The 21544-nt window shown below is 42.9% G+C and overlaps 1 protein-coding gene and 1 non-coding gene across 2 annotated transcripts in view; both read left to right on the top strand.

The window, feature by feature from the left end:
• IRAK3 (interleukin 1 receptor associated kinase 3) overlaps positions 1-21544 on the top strand; it is a 61962-nt gene that overhangs the window by 29187 nt on the left and 11231 nt on the right. The window contains exons 6-8 of the mRNA XM_027967477.3: positions 290-354; positions 5366-5480; positions 6299-6417. Of these exons, the coding sequence (XP_027823278.2) occupies positions 290-354; positions 5366-5480; positions 6299-6417 (299 nt within the window). The remainder of the gene's footprint in view (positions 1-289; positions 355-5365; positions 5481-6298; positions 6418-21544) is intronic.
• Positions 10804-10876, top strand: TRNAK-CUU (transfer RNA lysine (anticodon CUU)). Its single transcript has one exon. It is a non-coding gene; the product is annotated as a tRNA-Lys (tRNA).

Below are 21544 nucleotides of genomic sequence, written 5' to 3'. Positions count from 1 at the left end.
ATATTTTCGAATTTATGTTAAGTGTATACAAAATATGGTGAAAGGGTTTAATATAAAATGCAGCAATCTGATACATTTCATGAAAAACTTCTAATTCAGAAGCAGCGGTTCTAAATCTGTTTTGGCGTTAATGGGTTTTTGAAAGGCTGATACAAGCTAAGGATTTTCTCCCCAGAAAAACGTTCATATGCGTTTATACCAAAAAGTATCTGATTTCATAGACCCTAGGTTAAGAGTACCAGAAATAGATCCTTTCCTTATATTTTTTTTCTTGTTTTTCTGTATTTAGGGGGAAAAGATGCAGTGTAAGAAACAATGGAAGAGGTTTTTGTCTGAGCTTGAAGTTTTGCTACTGTGAGTACATTGCTTGAAATTTCTCCCCCTGTGCCTGGTTTTCATCTCTGTTCATCTTTGATTCTACAGCACAGAGCTTGGCATGGTTGGCATTTAATAAATGTGGGTTGGAGGTTAGAACACTGGGTAAATTTTTGACATCTGCTTTAGTATATTCTTTGGAATACATTTAAAAATATACTATTTACATAATTCACTTGAGCCCATTTTAACAAGAAACTGTCACAAGGAAGTGGATTAAATCATGTGTGACTAACATGACTGAATGTAAAATCATTCTTAGAACATTAGAAGTGTATATATTTTACCATTGCTCCTCTTTCTTAAGAGACATTCCAGTCAAGAAACTGTTTCATCAATATAAACCTCTTCTGGAAGAGAGTTTAGACAAAGAAATCAAGTGCTTTTGATGTGCATATTATTTTCTGGGAATTCATTCATGAGCCTGAAAGTCCTTGGAGACAAACTGAAATGGCTTCATTTTCATATATATTCACATCTGCAGCTGTGCAGCCTGCTTCATCGAAGGCCCCTAACCCTATAGAGTTCAGTCATCACCCTTTACAATAGAAAATGTTCTTTTCAGATGTTTCCTAAACCAATATGTGAATTCAGGGGAGGGAGGTATTATCCTAAATCCTTCTCCTTTTATACCTAAGACCAGAAATCAAAATGTTAGAGGCTAAGCATAAAAACTTAATATATCATTTAGTCAACAAAAAAACTAAAACCAAAATTGTAATAAGAAAGTTTTTATATTTAAGCTTTATTTTTTTGCTTATGAATAAATAATAAATTCGGACACGCCAGAATTCCAAAAGGGAAGAAGGGTAAGCCAAGAAGAGATTTTCTTCCATGTTCTCATCCAGCCACCCAGCCACTTTTCCCAAAGGCAACAGTGTTATCAGTTTCCTATGTGTCTTTCCAGAAATGTTTTATTTGGGAGCATATATGTATTTTATTTTCTTACTTTCCTCTTCTCACACAGGAGGCCGCATGCACGCATTGTTCGCTTTGCTTATTTTAGTATTCCGTTGTGTGCTGTGGCTTCCCTGATAGCTCAGTTGGTAAAGAATCCGCCTGCAATGCTGGAGACTCCAGTTCAGCTCCTGGGTCGGGAAGATCCCCTGGAGAAGGGATAGGCTACCTACTCCAGTATTCTGGGGCTTCCCTTGTGGCTCATCTGGTAAAGAATCCGCCTGCAATAGGGGAGACCTAGGTTCGATCCCTGGGTTGGGAAAATCCCCTGGAGAAGGCTACCCACTCCAGTATTCTGTCCCGGAGAATTCCATGGACTGTATAGTCCGTGGGGTCGCAAAAACTCAGACATGACTGAGCGACTTTCATGTATACTTTTGTGTGCCTGTGTTATAATGTCATTAACCATTTTCCCATCAATGGATTTTTAGATTTTCCTAATCTTTTACTTAAAATAATGCTACAATGAGAAAACCTTGTATATTGTTATTTTATATGTGTTGAAGTGTATCTAAGAAAACTTCATATAAATAAATTCATAGGGTCATGTTCCATGCCACCAAATTGTCCTTCAGTAGAAACTATACTAGTTTACACTTAACACCAGTCATATATAAGAGTGCCTGGTTCCCCATATTCTAGCCAATATAGCATTTATTCTTTTATCTGTTTTTTTCTGATCTGCTAAGTGGACATGGTTTTTCAGTGTAGTTTAAATTTCTTTTTCTATGATGAATGAATCTTTTCACATGTAAAGAGATCTATTTCCTTTTCTATGAAATATCTGTTAATGTTCTTTGCCCATTTTTTATTAGACTGTTGGATTTTTTAAAATCTGTTTTTGATCGGAGGATAATTGCTTTACAATATTGTGTTGGTTTCTGCCATACATCAACATTAATCAGCCATACCTATACATATGTCCCTTCCCTCTTGAACTTCCCTCCCACCTCCCACCCCATGTGACTCCTCTAGGTTGTAACTAGAGGGAGGTCGAGCTCCCCGCATCATACAGCAAATTCCCGCTGGCCATCTATTTTAATATGGTAACGTGTATGTCTCAGTGCTGCTCTCTCAGTTTACCCCATCCTCTCCTTCCCCCACTGTGCCCACAAGTCTGTTCTCTATGTCTGCATCTCTGTTACTGCCCTACACCTAGGTTCATCAGTACCATTTTTCTAGGTATTCTTCACTTTCATATATGTGTTAATATACGATATTTGTGTTTATCTGTCTGACTGACTTCACTCAGTATAACAGGCTCTAGGTTCATCCACCTCACTGCAACCGACTCGAGTTCATTCCATTTTATGGCTGAGTAATATTCCATTGTATATAGGTACCACAACTTCTCTTTTTTTGGTGCCGTGACTTCTTTATTCATTCATCTAGATTGCTTCCATGTCCTGGCTGTTGTAAATAGTGCTGCAATGAATATTGGAGTACATGTATCTTTTAGAATTGGGGTTTGCTCAGGGTGTATGCCCAGTAGTGGGATTGCTGGGTCATATGGTAGTTTTATTCCTAGTTTTTAAAGAAATCTCCATACTGTTCTCCATAGAAACTGTGTCAATTTACATTCCCACTAACTAGACTGTTGGTATTTTTCTTAATGGTTTGTCAGAGTATTTCATATAGTAGAAAAAATTAGCCTTATTTTTATGTTTTAAGATACAAATAGTTATTTTCACCCCATTATCATTTGTCATTGCTTATTCTAGTTTTTTGCCATTTGGAGATGGTTCTTATGTAGTTGAATTTAATCTATATTTTCTTTTATGGATTCTAGGTTGTATAGTTTAAAGACCCCTCCAACTGAGAGGTTTTAAAATAATTTTGCCATTTTTTCAAGTACCTTTATATTTCCACTTATATACCTGACCCATTTGGATTTATTCTACTAAGGCATTTATGTATTACTTTTGAGAGAATTAACGACATATGGCATTGGATGTTTCTGGTATGCCATCAGTATCATTTATGTTGCTGATATTTCTTTAGTTTTAACCCTATACCGAGTGCTTCATGTGTATTCATTCTTTAATCCTCACAACAGGCCTGAGGCGAGTCCTGTTATTATCCTCATTTTGTAGATGAGGAAACTGAGGTAGATGCTACTTTTTTTTTTTTTTTTTGCAAGATCCAACTTATTTCCTAAGTCATACTCACCCTTTCTCTTCTTAGACTTTTACTGGTGAATAAGTCAGAGGCATTACAACATACTGTCTGGAATGGAATTAGGAGAGAAGTGCACAAACAACAGATAGTTTCAGTAAGTTAAATAATAAAGCAAGTACAGAGTGCTGAGGACTTCCCTGGTGGCTCAGTGGTTAAAAAATCTGCCTGCAATGCAGGAGACATGGATTCAATCCCTGGGGTGGGGAAATCCCCTGGAGAAGGAAGTGGCCACCTACTCCAGTATTCTTGCCTGGGAAATCCCATGGACAGAGGAGCCTGGTGGGCTATAGTCCATGGGCTCGCAAAGGAGCTGGACATGACCAAACATGGTCACACACACACAGAGTGGTGAGGGAGGAGGAAATGCTAACTTGGGGGTGGGGTGGGTGGCAGAGTAGACATCTTAGAAAAAGTAAAATCTATGCTAATACTTGAGCATGAGTGTTTTTTTGTTATAAAATTAAAGTGAAAGTGAAGTCGCTCAGTCATGCCCAACTCTTTGTGACCCCATGGACTGTAGCCTACCAGGCTCCTCCATCCGTGGGATTCTCCAGGCAAGAGTACTGGAATGGGGTGCCATTTCCTTCTCCAGGAGATCTTCCCAACCCAGGGATCAAACCCAGGTCTCCTGCATTGCAGGCAGATTCTTTACTGTCTGAGCCACCAGGAAAGCCCAAGAATATATATGTATGTATTATAAATTAAGGGAACTATTTAATGGATTGTGTATGTGTTTATGTACACACACACAAACACACATACACACATACATATACCCACACTCCCTTTCTTGAAGTAGGAACAGAGGGACTCAGAAGGGATATATGTGTGCTTAGTCGCTCAGTCATGTTCAACTGTTTGTGACCCTCGGAACTGTATAGCCTGTCAGCCTCCTCTGTCCATGGAATTCTCCAGGCAAGAATACTGGAGTGGGTTGCCATGCCCTCCTTCAGGGGATCTTCCCAACCCAGAAATCGAACCCAGGTTTCCTGCATTGCAGGCAGATTCTTTACTGTCTGAACCACCAGGAAAGCCCAAGAATATATATGTATGTATTATATAGATGTGTGTGTATGCACATATGTTTCATAGGTAAGCTTTATAATTGAAGAAATGAATAATAGGACTTTATATATAGCACTATTTTTTCTGTAAAAAATAGCTTTATTTGTTTTAATATCCCCAAATATGCCTTGAAAAGCTGGTGGACTACAGTTCATGGGGCCACAAAAGAGTCAGACACAACTTAGCAACTAAACAACAACAATAAAGCTTGCCTAAGACATAAAAGGTGTTCAGTAAATAATTGTTGAACTGAGTTCACAGTATGTGTGACTTTCACATGCTTTATATTTCATAGCTATTACAAGGGTTACATTGGTTTTCACTGTGATGACACACGCCTTCAAGAAATAGTTTAAAAAGGAACCTGAAAAATGTATACAATATGGACATAGAATTCTGTGATTTAAAAATCAGTGGTGTGTTTTTCAACATCAGATTTTACTAGTTACATGGATCTTAGGTAACAATACAAACTTCGTGAAGGCATTGGATGTCTCTTAATTGTGTGACTTGGTGCCTAGTACTTTAGTCCCTGACACAGTAGCATTCAGTAAAGGGATAAATGAAAACAGTCTTCCATACTCTTCTATTTTGGTGGTTTTACTTGCACATGTATACCAAAAGCAATGAAATGGATCATTTCAGTTGTGAAATTCCCTCTCCCTTGGCCACATTTATATTCTGCTTTATGCCTGTTCCACAGCCCACCTTACCACCCCCCAAACAGAGTGTTGTTCATTTCCTATTTGAATAACCAGTTTGATAGATTTAAAAAATCTTTTGTTTCAAGGTTCCGTCATCCGAACATACTGGAGTTGGCTGCATATTTTACAGAGAGTGAGAAGTTTTGCCTGGTTTATCCATATATGAGAAATGGATCACTCTTTGACAGATTACAGTGTGTAGTAAGTCATATCCATCACTCTGCCTGATATTCTGACCCTCTAAGCCCTGGGGGAGCTGCTGAAACCTTCTGAGAAAACCAGGAAGCCAACATGTGTTCATGTGAGGGGACGCCAACAGTGGGTTTCCCAAGGAAGTAGAGGACTTCTCCATGAATTAATTTCTTACTTTTAGAAGGTTGCATAAATACCCGAATTGTTGTGTGTTGTGCTAAATGGTGGCCAAAAGAGTTGCTGGGTCCTCACTCCTCGTTGGTACCATGTCTCAAATGAGTTTATGTCAATTACCATTATTTCTCAGGTGATTTTTATTTGCATAACTTTATGCAAAGTATCATTCAATATGAAGGGTAGACAGAAAAGTGATATCTATATCACTTAAAAAGAAGGAGGTTGAATAAATGCCATGGTTTCTCTTATGATGTTTTTGAAAGATAAGTTAAAAAACGGATTCCAAATTTGCAAAATTGCAATTAAGATGAGAATAAAAACAGATTATTCTCAATTACCCACACTGTTGTGCCAGAAATAATCTAAAAATCTTATACAATGAAATTTTAAGCATAGTTATCTTATTAGCCATATTTCAATTTATATGACATTAAAATTATTGGGTATTTTCATTGCCTATAAAGGGACCTAGAACCAGCATGGAAAACCCATCTTGAATTAAAAATAGGTTACGGTTAACTAAAATATTGATTCACTCACCTCTCCCCACTTTATCATTAGAGTTTATTCTGGCATACACCTAGGTAGTGAATACAAACATGGTTTTTACTCAGAAAATACAACGAAACCAACCACTGTTGTCTTTTCAGGGTAACACAGCCCCACTCTCTTGGCACATTCGAATCAGTGTATTAATCGGAACATCTAAAGCCATCCAGTACTTGCACAACACAGAACTGTGCTCTGTCGTCTGTGGCAGTATATCCAGGTAAATTATCCCAGAGCTCTAGGTTACACCTGAAGGCTCCTTTTTCATCATCAGTGGTAAGTCAAACTTCACCCTATTTTCTATCTGTAGTTTCCCTGATATATATCTGTATGTTAAGAATTCTCATGGAAGTACTTAAAATCTTAGCTTTTTAATGAAAACATGTCTATTGAATTTTAAAAGCTACATTTGTATAGCCAATGGAAGAGTTTATATTATTTTTAGGAATTATTGATGAGCAGTATAGGATAGACAGTTTTTTGTGTTTTATTAATTACCCTGCATAGCAAACTGTGAAACAATCTGCTGTATTCATTGTACTTAAAAAACAAACAAACTGAAGTCTAAGAAAAGATTAAGTGGCTTATACAGGGATTCTTCACAAGATTAACAGTAGTGATCGGCAGTTTAAGTTCTTTGTCCTTGAGTCTCCAGTGTCTTGCATTGCCACTGAGCCTGCTGCCTCCTAGCTGTACATATTCCCCTTGACAAGCCAAGCAGCACTCCGTGTCCCTTCTTGATCCATGAGAAGATGAGAAACAACATCTTCCATCTTTTCCCCTCTTCAGCAGGCATGAATCTTTCAGACAGAGAGTAGATACCCTCCAAACCTCCACACTGTGAATTCTTCCTGTGTGCCCTTCATGATGGACTTGTCCCAGAATAAATACACCTTTGCTGAATAGCAGGGAAGACTGGATTTAAAAGGCTCTGCCTCTTCTGAGCCATCATCTAGCATCTTTGAAAAAGCTTTTAGTGTGCTTTCCAGTTGAGCAGAAGAGGAACTGATTGCTTACTTTGTTTTTCTGGTGAAGTGAGCTTCATGTAAAAAGCCTCTAGATTTTGCTTCATCCTGTGGCAAAGGTGGGCTGGGGACACAACCACTAGGTAACTTCTCCTGCTGGGAAGATGAAACTGTTAGTCACTCAGTTGTGTCCCACTCTTTGTGAACCCAAGGTCTATAGCTTGGCAGGCTCCTCTGTCCATGGGATTTTCCAGGCAAGAATACTGGAGTGGGTAGCCATTCCCTTCTCCAGGGGATCTTCCTGGCCTAGGGATTGGACCTGGGTCTCCCACATTGCACGCAGATTATTTTATCATCTGAGCCACAAGGGAAGCCCCACTTTCTCCTGCTGCAGTGTGGTAATTCATCAACTGCCAGTGACTTTATAGAATCAACATATAATTGGTGCACCCTCAGGGGACCTGGGACACAGATGGATAGTGAAAGTCTCAGAAGTCAGTGGAATCAACCACTAAGGTTGGTTCTGGCGGGCCAAGGTGGCCACCTGCAACCTAAAACAATCCCTCTTCTACCCAGCTCGTAGCCCGCTCAGCACTATGAAAGTGAAAATGAAGTCACTTAGTCGTGTCCAGCTCTTTGCGACCCCATGGACACTAGGCTCCTCCGTCCATGGGATTTTCTAGGCAAGAGTACTGGAGTGGGTTGCCATTTCCTTCTCCAGGGAACTTCCCGACCCAGGGATCGAACCCAGGTCTCCCACATTATAGACAGATGCTTTCCGTCTGAGCCACCACTTGATCTTAGCCAAAAAGCCAAGAAGCTCAGCACTATAGGTGCTCAAATATATGTTCAAACTGAGTTGCTGTTGTTCAATCATCAACTCATGCCCAGCTCTTTGTGACCCCATGGACTGCAGCATGCCAGGCTTCTCTGTCCTTCTTCAGTTCAGTTTAGTTCAGTCACTCAGTCGTGTCCAACTCTGCAATTCCATGAATTGCAGCACGTCAGGCCTCCCTGTTTATCACCAACTCCTGGAGTTCACTCAGACTCATCTTGCAAAGAACACCCAGGACTGATCTCCTTTAGAATGGACTGGTTGCATCTCCTTGCAGTCCAAGGGACTCTCAAGAGTCTTCTCCAACACCACAGTTCAAAAGCATCAATTCTTCGGCGCTCAGCTTTCTTCACAGTCCAACTCTCACATCCATACATGACTACTGGAAAAACCATAGCCTTGACTAGACCGACCTTTGTTGACAAATAATGTCTCTGCTTTTTAATATAATATCTAGGTTGGTCATAACTTTTCTTCCAAGGAGTAAGCGTCTTTTAACTTCATGGCTGCAGTCACCATCTGCAGTGATTCTGGAGCTCCCGAAAATAAAGTCTGATGCTGTTTCCACTATTTCCCCATTTATTTCCCATGAAGTGATGGGACCAGATACCATGATCTTTGTTTTCTGAATGTTGAGCTTTAAGCCAACTTTTTCACTCTCCTCTTTCACTTTCATCAAGAGGCTTTTTAGTTCTTCTTCACTTTCTGCCATAAGGGTGGTGTCATCTGCATATCTGAGGTGATTGATATTTCTCCCTGCGATCTTGATTCCAGCTTGTGCTTCTTCCAGCCCAGCGTTTCTCATGATGTACTCTGCATAGAAGTTAAATAAGCAGGGTGACAGTATACAGCCTTGATGTACTCCTTTTCTTATGTGGAACCAGTCTGTTGTTCCATGTCCATTTCTAACTGTTGCTTCCTGACCTGCATATAGGTTTCTCTTACTGGGTAGATAAATAAATAAGTGGAATTTCTTCTTTTGTTTTAATTTCTTCATTTGGTGCTTGATAGGAGAAGGGGATAGGGAAGTCCACCGATCGGAGCCCAAGGGAACATTAGGGTGAAGGACGCAAATTCGAGCTCTGCCTGAGTCACAGGGCTTCCCCAGGGACACTGGGCGGGGAGATGTGCATGCACTCTTCCAGCATTCCTCTCCCACTCTTAGGTCTAAGCATAGGCTGTGACCCCGACTGCTGCTTTCTCAGGGTTGGCTAGTGTCTTCAGGCAGTTCCCAGGAAATAGGTGCAGTGGCAGAGAGGTGCCTGCAGGGGAATTTTTTGAGTGCTCTCAGGAAGAATAAGAGTAAGAGAGGAAGACAGAATTGGAGACTTGGAGTTGCTGAGCTGGGGTATTGTGGGCATGGCAGCCCACTTCAGTATTTTTGCCTGGGAAATCCCCTGGATAGAGGAGCCTGGTCGGCTACAGTCCATGGGGTTGCAAAAGTCAGACACGACTGAGTGACTAAACCACCACCACTACCAGAGGTCTTGGCCGATGCCATGGGGACTGCTCAATCTCGGATGGCCCTTCAAAGCTGTCCCTAGATGAGGCAAGACACGGATTTTTGCACCCCTGTACCCTACCAGCCATGAGTGGGGCTGTACAGGGGGTGAGGCAACTCCCTTCTGCCACTGGTGGTTCCCAGGTTGGGGCTTAGCTGGGAGCCATCAGCAGCCACCCCTCCCTCACAGGGGGTGTGTGCCTTCCTGGATCCTAAGGGAGGGTTGGGCCCATGGCCCTGCAGCCACTACAGTTCAGAAGAGCTGGCTGGCTGGCATTCTGCAAAACATCTCTAAATGATTTTCTTTCTTTTTTTTAATTAAATTTTTATTTTTACTTTATTTTACTTTACAATACTGTATTGGTTTTGCCATATATTGACATGAATCCGCCATGGGTGTACATGGGTTCCCAATCCTGATCCCCCCTCCCACCTCCCACCCCATATCATCTCTCTGGATCATCCCCGTGCACCAGCCCCAAGCATCCTGTATCCTGTATCGAACATAAGAAAAGTTATGACCAACCTAGATAGCATATTCAAAAGCAGAGACATTACTTTGCCGACTAAGGTCCGTCTAGTCAAAGCTATGGTTTTTCCAGTGATCATGTATGGATGTGAGAGCTGGACTGTGAAGAAGGCTGAGCGTGCCGAAGAATTGATGCTTTTGAACTGTGGTGTTGGAGAAGACTCTTGAGAGTCCCTTGGACTGCAAGGAGATCCAACCAGTCCATTCTGAAGGAGATCAGCCCTGGGATTTCTTTGGAAGGAATGATGCTGAAGCTGAAACTCCAGTACTTTGGCCACCTCATGCGAAGAGTTGACTCATTGGAAAAGACTCTGATGCTGGGAGGGATTAGGGGCAGGAGGAGAAAGGGATGACAGAGGATGAGATGGCTGGATGGCATCACTGACTCGATGGACGTGAGTCTGAGTGAACTCCGGGAGTTGGTGATGGACAGGGAGGCCTGGCGTGCTGCGATTCATGGGGTCGCAAAGAGTCGGACACGACTGAGCGACTGGACTGAACTGAACTGATAGATGCTTCAATGCCATTCTCCCACATCATCCCACCCTCTCCCTCTCCCTCTCCCTCAGAGTCCAAAAGTCCGTTCTATACATCTGTGTCTCCTTTGCTGTCTCACATTTCTTCCTGTCCTTTCCTCTTGGTTCAGTATCCACAATTGTTTAAATCAGACAGATCTGTTTTAAGAAGCCGACTTTTCACTTAAAAGTGTGATTCTGACCCAATTGCTTGCCTCTTTTAAGTCTCAGCTTGTTTCCTCTACAAATGCTAATGAAGGAGCCTGGCTGACTCAGTCAGTAGAGCATGAAACTCTTAATCTCAGGGTTGTGGGTTCGAGCCCCACATTGGGCAATCTCTTTTCTTGGGCTTCCCTGCTAGCTCAGTGGTAAAGAATCCTCCTTCAGTGCAGAGACTTAAGAGATCCAGGTTCGATCCCTGAGTTGGGAAGATCCCCTGGAGGTGGGCATGGCAACTCACTCCAGTATTCTTGCCAGGAGAATTCCACGGACAGAGGAGCCTGGTGGGCTACAGTCCAGAGGGTCACAAAGAGTCAAACATGACTGAGCACAGGAGCTTCTACCTCTTAAGGTTAAGTGGCATAAAGTATACGTGGTGCTTAGCAAAGAGGATGCACTCACTAAATGCTAGCTAGCTCCTGTGACAGTAGTCAGGAAGTGGTAGGAGTAGCAGAGGCTGAGATGTGACGGCCAGCCAGCTTTTTGCTTATCACTCTTTTACTTCTTGTCTTAGTCCATTTGGACTGCTCTGACAGAAATACTATAAACTGAGTGGCTTATAAGTGTTACATGTTTGTTTCTCAAAGCTCCAGAGGCTGGGAAGTCCAAGACCATGGCACTGGCCAATTCTCTGTCCCAGGCAAGTTCCCTTTCTGGTTCACAGGTGCTATCTTGTCTCTGGTGGAAGGTGTGAGGGGTCACTCTGGAGTCTCTTTTATGAGCGGAGCCCTTATGCCCTAATCACCTTCCAAAGGCCCAACATCCTAACCCCAGTACAATGGGAGTTAGGATTTCAATATATGAATTTCGGGGGACACAAGCTGGAATCAAGATTGCCTGGAGAAACATCAACAACCTCAGATATGCAGATGATACCACTCTAATGGCAGAAAGCAAAGAGGAACTAAAGACCTCTTGATGAGGGTGAAAGAGGAGGGTGAAAAAGCTGGCTTAAAACCCAACATTAAAAAAACTAAGATCATGGCATCTGGTCCCATCACTTCATGGCAAATAGATGGGGAAACAATGGAAACAGTGAGAGACTTTATTTTCTTGGGGTCCAGAATCACTGCAGATGGTGTCTGCAGTCGTGAAATTAAAAGATGCTTACTTCTTGGAAGGAAAGCTATGACAAACCTAGACAGTGTAATGAAAAGCAAAGACATCACTTTGCCGACAAAAGTCCATATGGTCAAAGCTATGGTCTTTCCAGTAGTTATGTATAGATGTGAGTTTGACCATAAAGAAGGCTGAGCACCGAAGAATCGATGCTCTTGAACTGTGGTGTTGGAGAAGACTCTTGAGAGTCCCTTGAACTGCAAGGAGATCAAACTAGTCAATCCTAAAGGACATTGACCCTGAATATTGATTGGAAGGACTGATGGTGAAGCTGATGCTTCAATACTTTGACCACCTGATGCAAAGAGCCAACTCATTAGAAAAGACCCTGATGCTGGGGAAGATTGAAGGCAGAAGCAGAGGGCAACAGAGGATGAAATGGTTGGATGGCATCACCGATTCAATGGACATGAACTTGGGCAAACTCCGGTTGATGGTGAGGGACAGGGAGGCCTGGCATGCTGCAGTTCATGGGGTTGCAAAGAGTTGGACATGACTTGGCGACTGAACAACAACAAGCATTCAGCCCATAGCACTTACCTCTATCATCAATTTATTGTGTTTGAAAAGTGGACCCGCAAACTAGCTCTATTTTAATAAAAATCATTTCTGTATTAGCATATGTTTATCAAACATTTTGAAAATCATCTTCCTTTTAGTTCACAAATATTTATGGAACATCTGCCATGTGCAAAGCATTGATTTATACCACAGTGGGGGAAAACATTAATAATCATAGTCTTGAACTGGAAGCTTCAACCTGGTGATCAGATAAGATAATGAAAACACAGAGAATATAATACATGGTACGACACTAAATATGCCCAATATGTGTTTGGTCTGAGAAGGTTAGTGCTAATTAGATAGTTCTAAGCCAGCTCTTATGACAGTGGGTTGGTTGAAGGAAGGGACAAGAATATTCCTGGTGGAAGGCAGTAATTTGTTCAGGGGACCAGAGTGAAGAATTGCAGGGTATATAATGAAAGCAAGAAGGGTTGGTTGGAGAAAAGAGGAAGAGATTGGAGAATAAGGAAAGAAGAGTGGATAAAAATAAGGAAGTGATGGGCTGAGGGTTGGATGATACTTTGAACACTTACTAGGTGGACAACATGGGTTTGATAAGCCAGGCTCTTACAATGGACTCTGAGGCTTCTTCTCTCTGGGATCTAAATGGGAACAGAAAGTTTCTGGAGTTTCTTAGGTGGTATCACAGTTTAAAAGGAGGCTGTTTCTTCCAGAATAGTATCTCAGATATTTGTCTAGATGTGCCAAGCTATGTGTGTATGTGTGTGTGTGTGTGTGTGCGCGCGCGTGCGCGCACTCAGTCATTTCAGTTGTGTCTCTTTATGACCCCGTGGACAGTAACCCACCTGGCTCTTCTGTCCATGGGATTTTTCCCTGCAAGAATACTGGAATGAGTTGCCATGCCCTCCTCCAGGGCCTCTTCCCCACCCAGAGACTGAACCCACGTCCCCTGCATTGCTGGCAGATACTTTACCACTGAGCTACCAGGGAAGCCGTGCCAAGCTATAATATCACTTAAATAACACTGTTAGACAGAATGCCTACCAGACAATATAGATATGAGTACCAAAAGAGATCTGATCAGAGAAGGGGAGAATTTCATGGATGGGCAGGATTTGAACTGGAAATGCAGCTGGCAGTGTATTTTATTTTATTTTTTTGTTGGTAAAGGGGCTGATGCTGACTGTTTCCTTTCTGGGTTTTCCAAAGGGTTCGAGGACTCAAACATAACCATCTTTAAATTACACCCACTCAGGCATGTGTCAAGGTGTGGAATGTGCAGGCTGTGGGCACTGATGTGAGAACTGTGGTTTCACAAAGGCTCGTCAGTATGTCCCTCTCTGTTCCAGGGCCAGTCAGCCCCCTCCACAGCCTCTGAACTCTAGGCCTTTCTGCCGAGCCTGCCAGGGAAGATGTTAATGAGTGCCAACTATAACAGTTGACTTTCCCTCTTTTCTTTGGTGATGTGCACACCTGTTCTTTAGAAACTGGAATGAGACCAGCTCATTTCATTCAGGGCACTGAACATCTGTCAGATGGTAATGCATTCAGTTCCCAGCAGTCTTGGCCAAACGTGAATTGGCTGAGCTGGATGACCCTCCTGAATTTCTTAAATGAATCCTTCACTTGGCTCTAATCTTGGGCCTCCCTGATTCTCAGTCCCTCTGTGTATAGCCATGTGCTTTCAGGAAGGTCTGAAATCCCTGCTTTTCTGACTTCATCATATTCATTTTCTCATTCTTTGCAAGGAAAGGCAGCTTCTAGGACAGATGTCATTTTCTTGTACAGCCTACTGGCTCAACAAAGGACATCTCAAACTGTGTTAAACAGTGACCTTTTCTGTGGGTAAGTCTGGGCTCTGTTTTTGTTGAAGTGAGACATGGAAAATACTGTTACCTTTGTTTTCTTTTCTGTATTTGGGCCTCAGACCAATGAGTCACAGAAGAGTTACCATACATCATTTGACATTTTAAACATTGCTTTTAATCATAAGAAGTAACATACAGTATATATAAAGTGGCAGTAAGTGAAAAAAGACACATTGAAATAGTAAACAATATACAATTATAACTTTGTAAAATTACAAATTCAGGAATTAAAAGAAAGTGAAACAGACCAAAATATAAATAAAACTTCACTAGATGGAGAGACTGTGGCTTTTCATTTAATGGCTTAGTTTTTTTTTTTTTACTTCTATTTGATGTTAAATTCTTATTTAAGGATTACATCTTCTTTTATAATAAAAATAAAATTTATTAGGGAAAAAATAACTTAGCATCAGACCTTTTTATATAAAACCAGGGAATCAGAAATTTCAAGGAGTCTTTAGTTAGTTAGTGGATAATATCCCAAAGTTTCATTTTAGTCACTCTATCTACAGAGAAGCTTGATAATCTCATACTTTGGTGGTTTTAAAAATAGTTTGAAAATGAAGATTGTAAGGAAGATCATCCTTCAGCAGCCTGGTGCCCAAGGTGTGAGCAGCACCTTTTGTCTGAGCAAAATGAAATGCCGTCACTGGGGATGACCTGGGAAGAGCACCAGAAATCTCTGTTCCCGCCCAGGTCCTGCCTCCCTCTCTTAGGCCATGGTTTCCTCACTTGTGCATCAGAGCCAGCCGAGATCATCTCAAGCTGGACCTCTTCTTGATTTCAAATTCTGTACAACTACACCTGCTTGGTTTTGCCCCATGCTCTAAGACTCACAAATCTAGGGGTTATTGCAGGAGAAGGACGTGACCCCATGTTTTTGTAAATCTTGACCAAGCCTTACTTACCCAGGCCAACTTGGAGCAAGGATGCACTCAGACAGGTTTCAGGAGGCACCTTCTGACACCTGCTCATCCTGGAGCAGGTCAGGCAAAGTCCTGACACGCCCATTCTCCAGAAACATCCCCAGTCCTGCCCCTGTCCTGCCCCCTGTCCTGACCCAGTCCTGCCCCTGTCCTGCCCCAGTCCTGCCCCTGTCCTGCCCCTGCCCTGCCCCCCTGTCTTGCCCGTGTCCTGATCCAGTCCTGACCCAGTCCTGCCCCTGTCCTGCCCAAGTCCTGCCCCTGTCCTGCCCCTGTCCTGCCCTGCCCCTGCCCTGCCCTGCCCCGCCCCTGCCCTGCCCCCTGTCCTGCCCCTGTCATGACCCAGTCCTGCCCCAGTCCTGCCCCTGTCCTGCCCCTGTCCTGCCCCTGCCCTGCCCCCCTGTCTTGCCCCTGTCCTGACCCAGTCCTGCCCCTGTCCTGCCCTAGTCCTGCCCCTGTTCTGCCCTAGTCCTGCCCCTGTCCTGCCCCTGTCCTGCCCCCTCTCCAGCAGCCACCCCAGTGACCTCATTGCTGCTCCTGTCTCTTGTCACTGGTTGAGGGTGTGGCCTTCGGATTCTGCCAGATCTGAGTGCAAAGGCCAGCTTTACCACTTTCCAGCTGTGTGAGCTTGGGTAAATCAGTTCCTTGGGGCACAGTCTCCTTGTCTGGAACTGGAACCTCTGCTCTTCTTCCCAGGGCTGTGAGGATGAAATAAGCTCATTTCTGTGAAGCACAGCCCAGGAGTTGGCAGTAAGTATAGTTCCTTTCACCTAATGGAGACTCGGGTATCTCATCTGACCTGTCCTTGGACCCTGGCACAGCACCTTGTTAGAGCTCTATTTGGATGCGGCTCTGATTGTTAGAACTTCCTCTGTATTAGACAGGAAGGGACGGGGCATTAGACCGGAAGGGGCGGGGTTAGGGTTAGGGTGAGTCTTCCAGTGACTCACCCATTTGCCGTTGTTTTGGCACTAGAATTACCTTCCTACAGCTAAAAGAAAGAAGAGAGAAAATTCACTTCATTTCTGCCTTATAATCAACAGGTTCTTAATCTTTTATGAGGGGCTGAATAAAAAGATTTTTTTTGGTTAACTACAAGTTGAAAGTGCACTGAGCAGAGAGGTAGGAGCACTAGGCTTTAGCATAAGCTATTTTGCATAGAATGGGTGATTTCAACCAGCTGGGCCTCATTTGCCTCATCTGAAAAAAAAGCAATTGTGCTTATAGAAGCGATGACAAATCAGTTTTGTCTCACATTCCATCTTGGATTGGTTGGTAATGAGTTCCCATGGGCAGAGTTGAAAGGGAATCTGGGGTGGGTACTTTCTGAAGTCAATTAGTGATGTCTGCCAAGAATATGGGAGGATGTCTTGGCAGCGATTGGGCCACATATTTGCCATATGCCGAGTGGTCCAAGGCTACGTATGGTTTCAGATTCTCTTCATTTACAAACTGATTATATCATCCGATGTTTATTTAGTATCTTCTATAGATTCAGCATTATGCTTATGCAAACAGAAGCTGGCCTCTCTGGGAGTGCCACGTGAAAGAGTACAGGCTGTACAGTAGGAACTTGGAGAAAAGGGCCACTGGAATTCAGATTAGTGAAAACTTTCTGGAGGGAATTAATCAAGCTGCATAGAGGAATTGGATAACAGTAAGTGGGAGGGAAGTACTTTTCAGGTAAGGGGAACACAAAGAAAGCCCCCTGTACAGCAGTAACCACAGTCTACCTGGGGCTTCCAAGGAGGTGCTAGTGGTCAAGAACCTGCCTGCCTGCCATTGCAGGAGACCCTGGTTCAATTCCTGGGTTGAGAAGTTCCCCTGGAGAAAGGATAGCCTACCCACCCCAGTATTCTTGGGCTTCCCTGCTGGTGATTCAGACGGTAAAGAATCTGTCAGCAATGCAGGAGACCTGGGTTCAATCCCTGGGCTGGGAATAGGCAACCCACTCAAGTATTCTTGCCTGGAGAATCCCCACGGACAGGAGCCTGGGGGACTACAGTCCATAGGGTCGCACAGAGTCAGACATGACTGAAGCAACTTAGCAAGCACATATGCATCCTGACCGCATTGATAAGTGTTAGCACATTCCTTGTGACTGATAGGCTGCAGAGACGTATTAGGGAACTCTGTGAAAGCCAGAGGACTGAGTTTACACATCATTGGTGTTATCATTGGTTTGACAGAGAAGAAAGCTGAGATTTACAGAGGTTAGTAACCTGCCTCGGTCACATGTCGATAGATGGAGGAGAGGAGATGGGGTTCCATGCTTGTGTGGGTCGAACAGCACGCTCATATTAGGTCATTAAGCCGAGACTCCTGGGAGCATGTTGGTTTCAACAGCAGAGACAGGGAAATGGGGCAGAAGAGGAGAACGTAATTAGCATGTGCAAATTTGGAAACGTGGATGTTGGGCTTCTAGTGAAAACTGCTGCAGGCAGCAGACTTTGCAGGGGGTGGGGAGGTAAGGCCTGGTGGTCTGCATTTGGAATCTTCACCTTGTGCAAGCAGAGAGTAAACAGTCTTCGAAGGAAGACGCTATCAGGGACACAGCCACAGAACACCCAAGGAGGAAGCCAAGCCCACATTTCAAAGCTATTTTCAAGAAGTCTGCTGGTTTAGTTAGCCCAAAAATGTCTTAGTAACTTGAACTCTTCAAAAAGAGCATGTTATAAAAACAAAATTCATTTCCAGATGGTGGAATTTGAGGAGGAAAAGGATTTAAAGAAAAGAATCTTGAAGAGTTGAAGTCTTTATTCTTGGCAAAAGACGCTCACATTTTTATTGGGGGAAACAAAGATGTTTTTGAATTACGGGATCACATAAAAGCATCTGAAAGCAGTAAACCTTCTTGTTATTTCCATCGTATCCCTCAGCGAGCTTAATTGTTTTCACATTTATGAACGATTTTAAATTGAAATGCGTTTTATCCCTGGCATTTTTCATCCCAGACATTCATTGTTGTTCATGTTGCCAAAGCGAGGTAATCTTGGGGAACATTTCTAATGTTTCCTACAAGATCATTTTGTCTTATGCTATGGCCGTGGGTCTCCTGCCAAGTGAAACAAACTCTCTTACTAGGGAGGTGGTCTCAGAAAAAAAGGAAGGAAGTGGCCATTTGCTTAAAAATGAATTTTTTTTAAAATGGAAATTGATCAGAGATGTATGGGCGTAGTGAGTGCATGGGGAATTTCCTTTGTGAGGGAATAGAAAGACTGAGTGGTTGGGAAGGGGATGGGGTACCGCAGAGGGACTCCTTCCTGTGACCATGTCACCCTTGCCAGAGGACCCAAGCTCCTGCCTTCACTCCCAAGACCTGATGTGTGTGGTGAGGCTGCTGGGCTCCAGCTCAGTGTTTAGCAGGGATAGAAAGCCTGCAGGGAATGCAAATGTTTATTTGACTGGTGGTTTAATTAACCATCAGTCTCCTCCCTCTCCATTTTCCCCTACCCTGCAAGAAAACTACTTTTGTTTTTCAAAAACATTTTAGATATAGTAATTCTTTTCCTTAGTTTTTTTTTCTATTTTCCTGCTAGTGCCTGCCTTCTAAAATATCCATATATGTTCATTTTTTCCCTAAGGGATGCCAAAGCAAATGTTACATAAATTAAAATTCCCCCTAGTAATTTTATTTACCGCTACTGTCTCTAAGCTCTAGTGTATACTTATATACATGGATACGTACATGCCTGCACACATACATACCAAACAATGTGTATATGTTTATCCGCATGGTCTTAAAATATCTGAGAATATTAGTTTAGTCAGGTTCTTCCAACACTTCTCTAGAACAATTTTGAAATAAAGCTGACGCATTGAAACTGATTAACCCAAGGATGTTCAGATCTTCAGGTTTATCCTGCAACCCCTGTACCTTTGTTACATCAAATTGATGTCTTTAAACTTCTAGAGTTATCCGGCCAGGTCCAGTGGTGTTTTCAGGTAAAGAGACGAGTATAGGATGGACAGTGGGCAGCCTGTATCCTCCAGAACAAATCTCAAGGCCCTCCCTGTGCATCCGGCACTCTTCTTAGGTTTTCTCATTTAACCCTCACAACAACCCTGTGAGGTCTGCATTATCAGATCTTTTTACCTACAAGGAAAGCAAGGCTTAGGGAAGTTGCGCTAGTTTGATCAGAGATGAAATTTCACATTGAAAGGAGGTCTACCCCTTCTTGACTAAGCCTTTACTCAAGAGAGCCTAGGACTTATTAGGTACCGATAAAGCAGAAACAAGCCATAATACTAAGTGCTGCCTAGGTCAATGAGAAAGATCGAGAAGGCTGTTTATGCCAAAAGGGGAGTAAGGGTTTCAGTTTTGTGTCATTTATGCTGGATATACTGCATGCTGATGTTGGCGGGGGGAGGATGTGTATGCTTTTTCCCAGTAATCTGCAGGTTTATATACAGAAACTGTGTCTTGCTACATCTGGTGAGGGAAGGCAAGATATCTGGTGAGGGGTGTCTTAATGCTTCAAACAGCAGTGACACAGACAGCAAGCTGTCCTATTGCCTCAGGCTGTCATTTAGAACCCAGTGGGGTGTTCTTTATCTCCGAACCCAATTAAGTGAAGTCTGGACTTTTCTGGAGTATTGCAAAGTACTCAGGGACTGGGCTACTAAGCACCAATAACTCTTCCTAAAATTAAAAATATATATCTTTAAAAACCAGTCATGCACTTACATGTCAAACATAAAATTTGCACTTAGATTCAGATCCTGCATTATAATCTAGGTGTATCATCTTGCTTTATATTTAAGGCCCAAGAACTTCAACTTTAAATTAGGAGACAAATGTAAGCAAAGAAAGCAGTTCTCATAACTTTGGAAGGGCTTAGGTACCCCAAAAGAATTGTCCTAGAGACCCCTAGCTACAGAGAGATGAACTAACATCCCCAGATTCAGAATACAAACTCACCACTTTGTGTGACTTTTCCCATCACCTTACTGAACCATGACTAGTCCTTCTGCCAGAAGAGTTCTCTAGAGAGCTGATGGTCTCTCTGCTACAGAAAGTAGCTTGTGGGAAAGACTAAAAGAAATAGGTTGTAGAAACACTAAGTCGAAGGTGTGGGCCATTGGGTGTTTCTTACCTGTTCCCTGGTGGCTCAGATGGTAAAGAATCCACCAGCAGTGCAGGAGATCTGGCTCGATCCCTGGGTCGGGAAGATCCCCTGGAGGAGGGCATGACAACCCACTTCAGTATTCTTGCCCGGAGGATCCCCATGGACGGAGGAGCCTAGCAGGCTACAGCCCATTGGGGTTGCGAAGAGTTGGACATGACTCAGGGGCTGCCGTCTCTGGGGTCACACAGAGTCGGACACGACTGAAGCGACTTAGCAGCAGCAGCAGCAGCAGCAGTGACTAAGCATAGCCTGCACAGCACCTGTTTGTTGCATTATATTGTTACATGATTTTAGTTACTTTAGGTTGTCTTTATTTTGTTAGTCTGTTTTTACTCCTATAGAAAGAATGTATTCAGTTGACCTGCAAGGTAGCTGAAGGCACTTTATGTCTGAATATTCTATTTGGGGTTGAAACAGGAGAAAGAGTTTGAGTAGAATTGATTGTTGAAGGGCCTTTTGGAATTCCCACTTTCCTAAAACAGAACATCCTTCTTCCTCAGCTGCCATTAACCTTTATTTAGAACAGAGTAAATCACTGAACTTAAAATTTATGTTATACACTAAAGTCTGCTGGTAAACAACTTGTCTTTTCACCAAATACCATTATTCAAAGTGTGAATGCAGTGCCCTGGAACAATTTCGCATTCTTATTGATGGCCTTTCACTGACCCAAAGTCATCTGTGGGTTTTATTGTGTAACATGCTGTGGTTACTCAGCGCCCCTCTGCCTAACTCTTAACAGAAGTATGAGTCACCAGCCGCTGCAAACTTCCCCAGTTTTTCTGAGGATCAAATAAATGGATTAGATTATGAGTATTGTTGCTGCTTCTTTCCCCTTTTGTACTTGGAAAAGACCTGTTCTTTACGGATTCTAAGTGTTTCACAAATTCAGCTTTTTGCATTCTCTTTTAAGTTATGGTTTAAGTTAAGTTTAGGTTCTTTAAAGCGGGGATGGAAGAAGAAGGGAGGATGAGATGCTTGACATTGAAAATCTGGCACTCAGATCTTTGCATTCCTCCTCTTATTGCTGAAATAAAGTGGGGGGGGGGCAGTGGTAAGGCAAGGGGTACAGAAGAGAGCCAGACTCTCAGAGTGGCAGAAGCTGGAGGGGTAGAAGCTTGGGTCCTGATAATGAGAGTTAATGAACCTCTCTGCCCACCTTACCTCCTGGCACATGTGGCAGACTCCTGCTTTAGGTACCCAGTGATCAGGGCATCTC

This window comes from Ovis aries, chromosome 3 (genome assembly GCF_016772045.2).
Source record: "Ovis aries strain OAR_USU_Benz2616 breed Rambouillet chromosome 3, ARS-UI_Ramb_v3.0, whole genome shotgun sequence".
Lineage (NCBI taxonomy): Eukaryota > Metazoa > Chordata > Mammalia > Artiodactyla > Bovidae > Ovis > Ovis aries.
The sequence above is the reverse complement of the archived record's forward strand: the minus strand, read 5'-3'. Positions and strand labels throughout refer to the sequence as shown.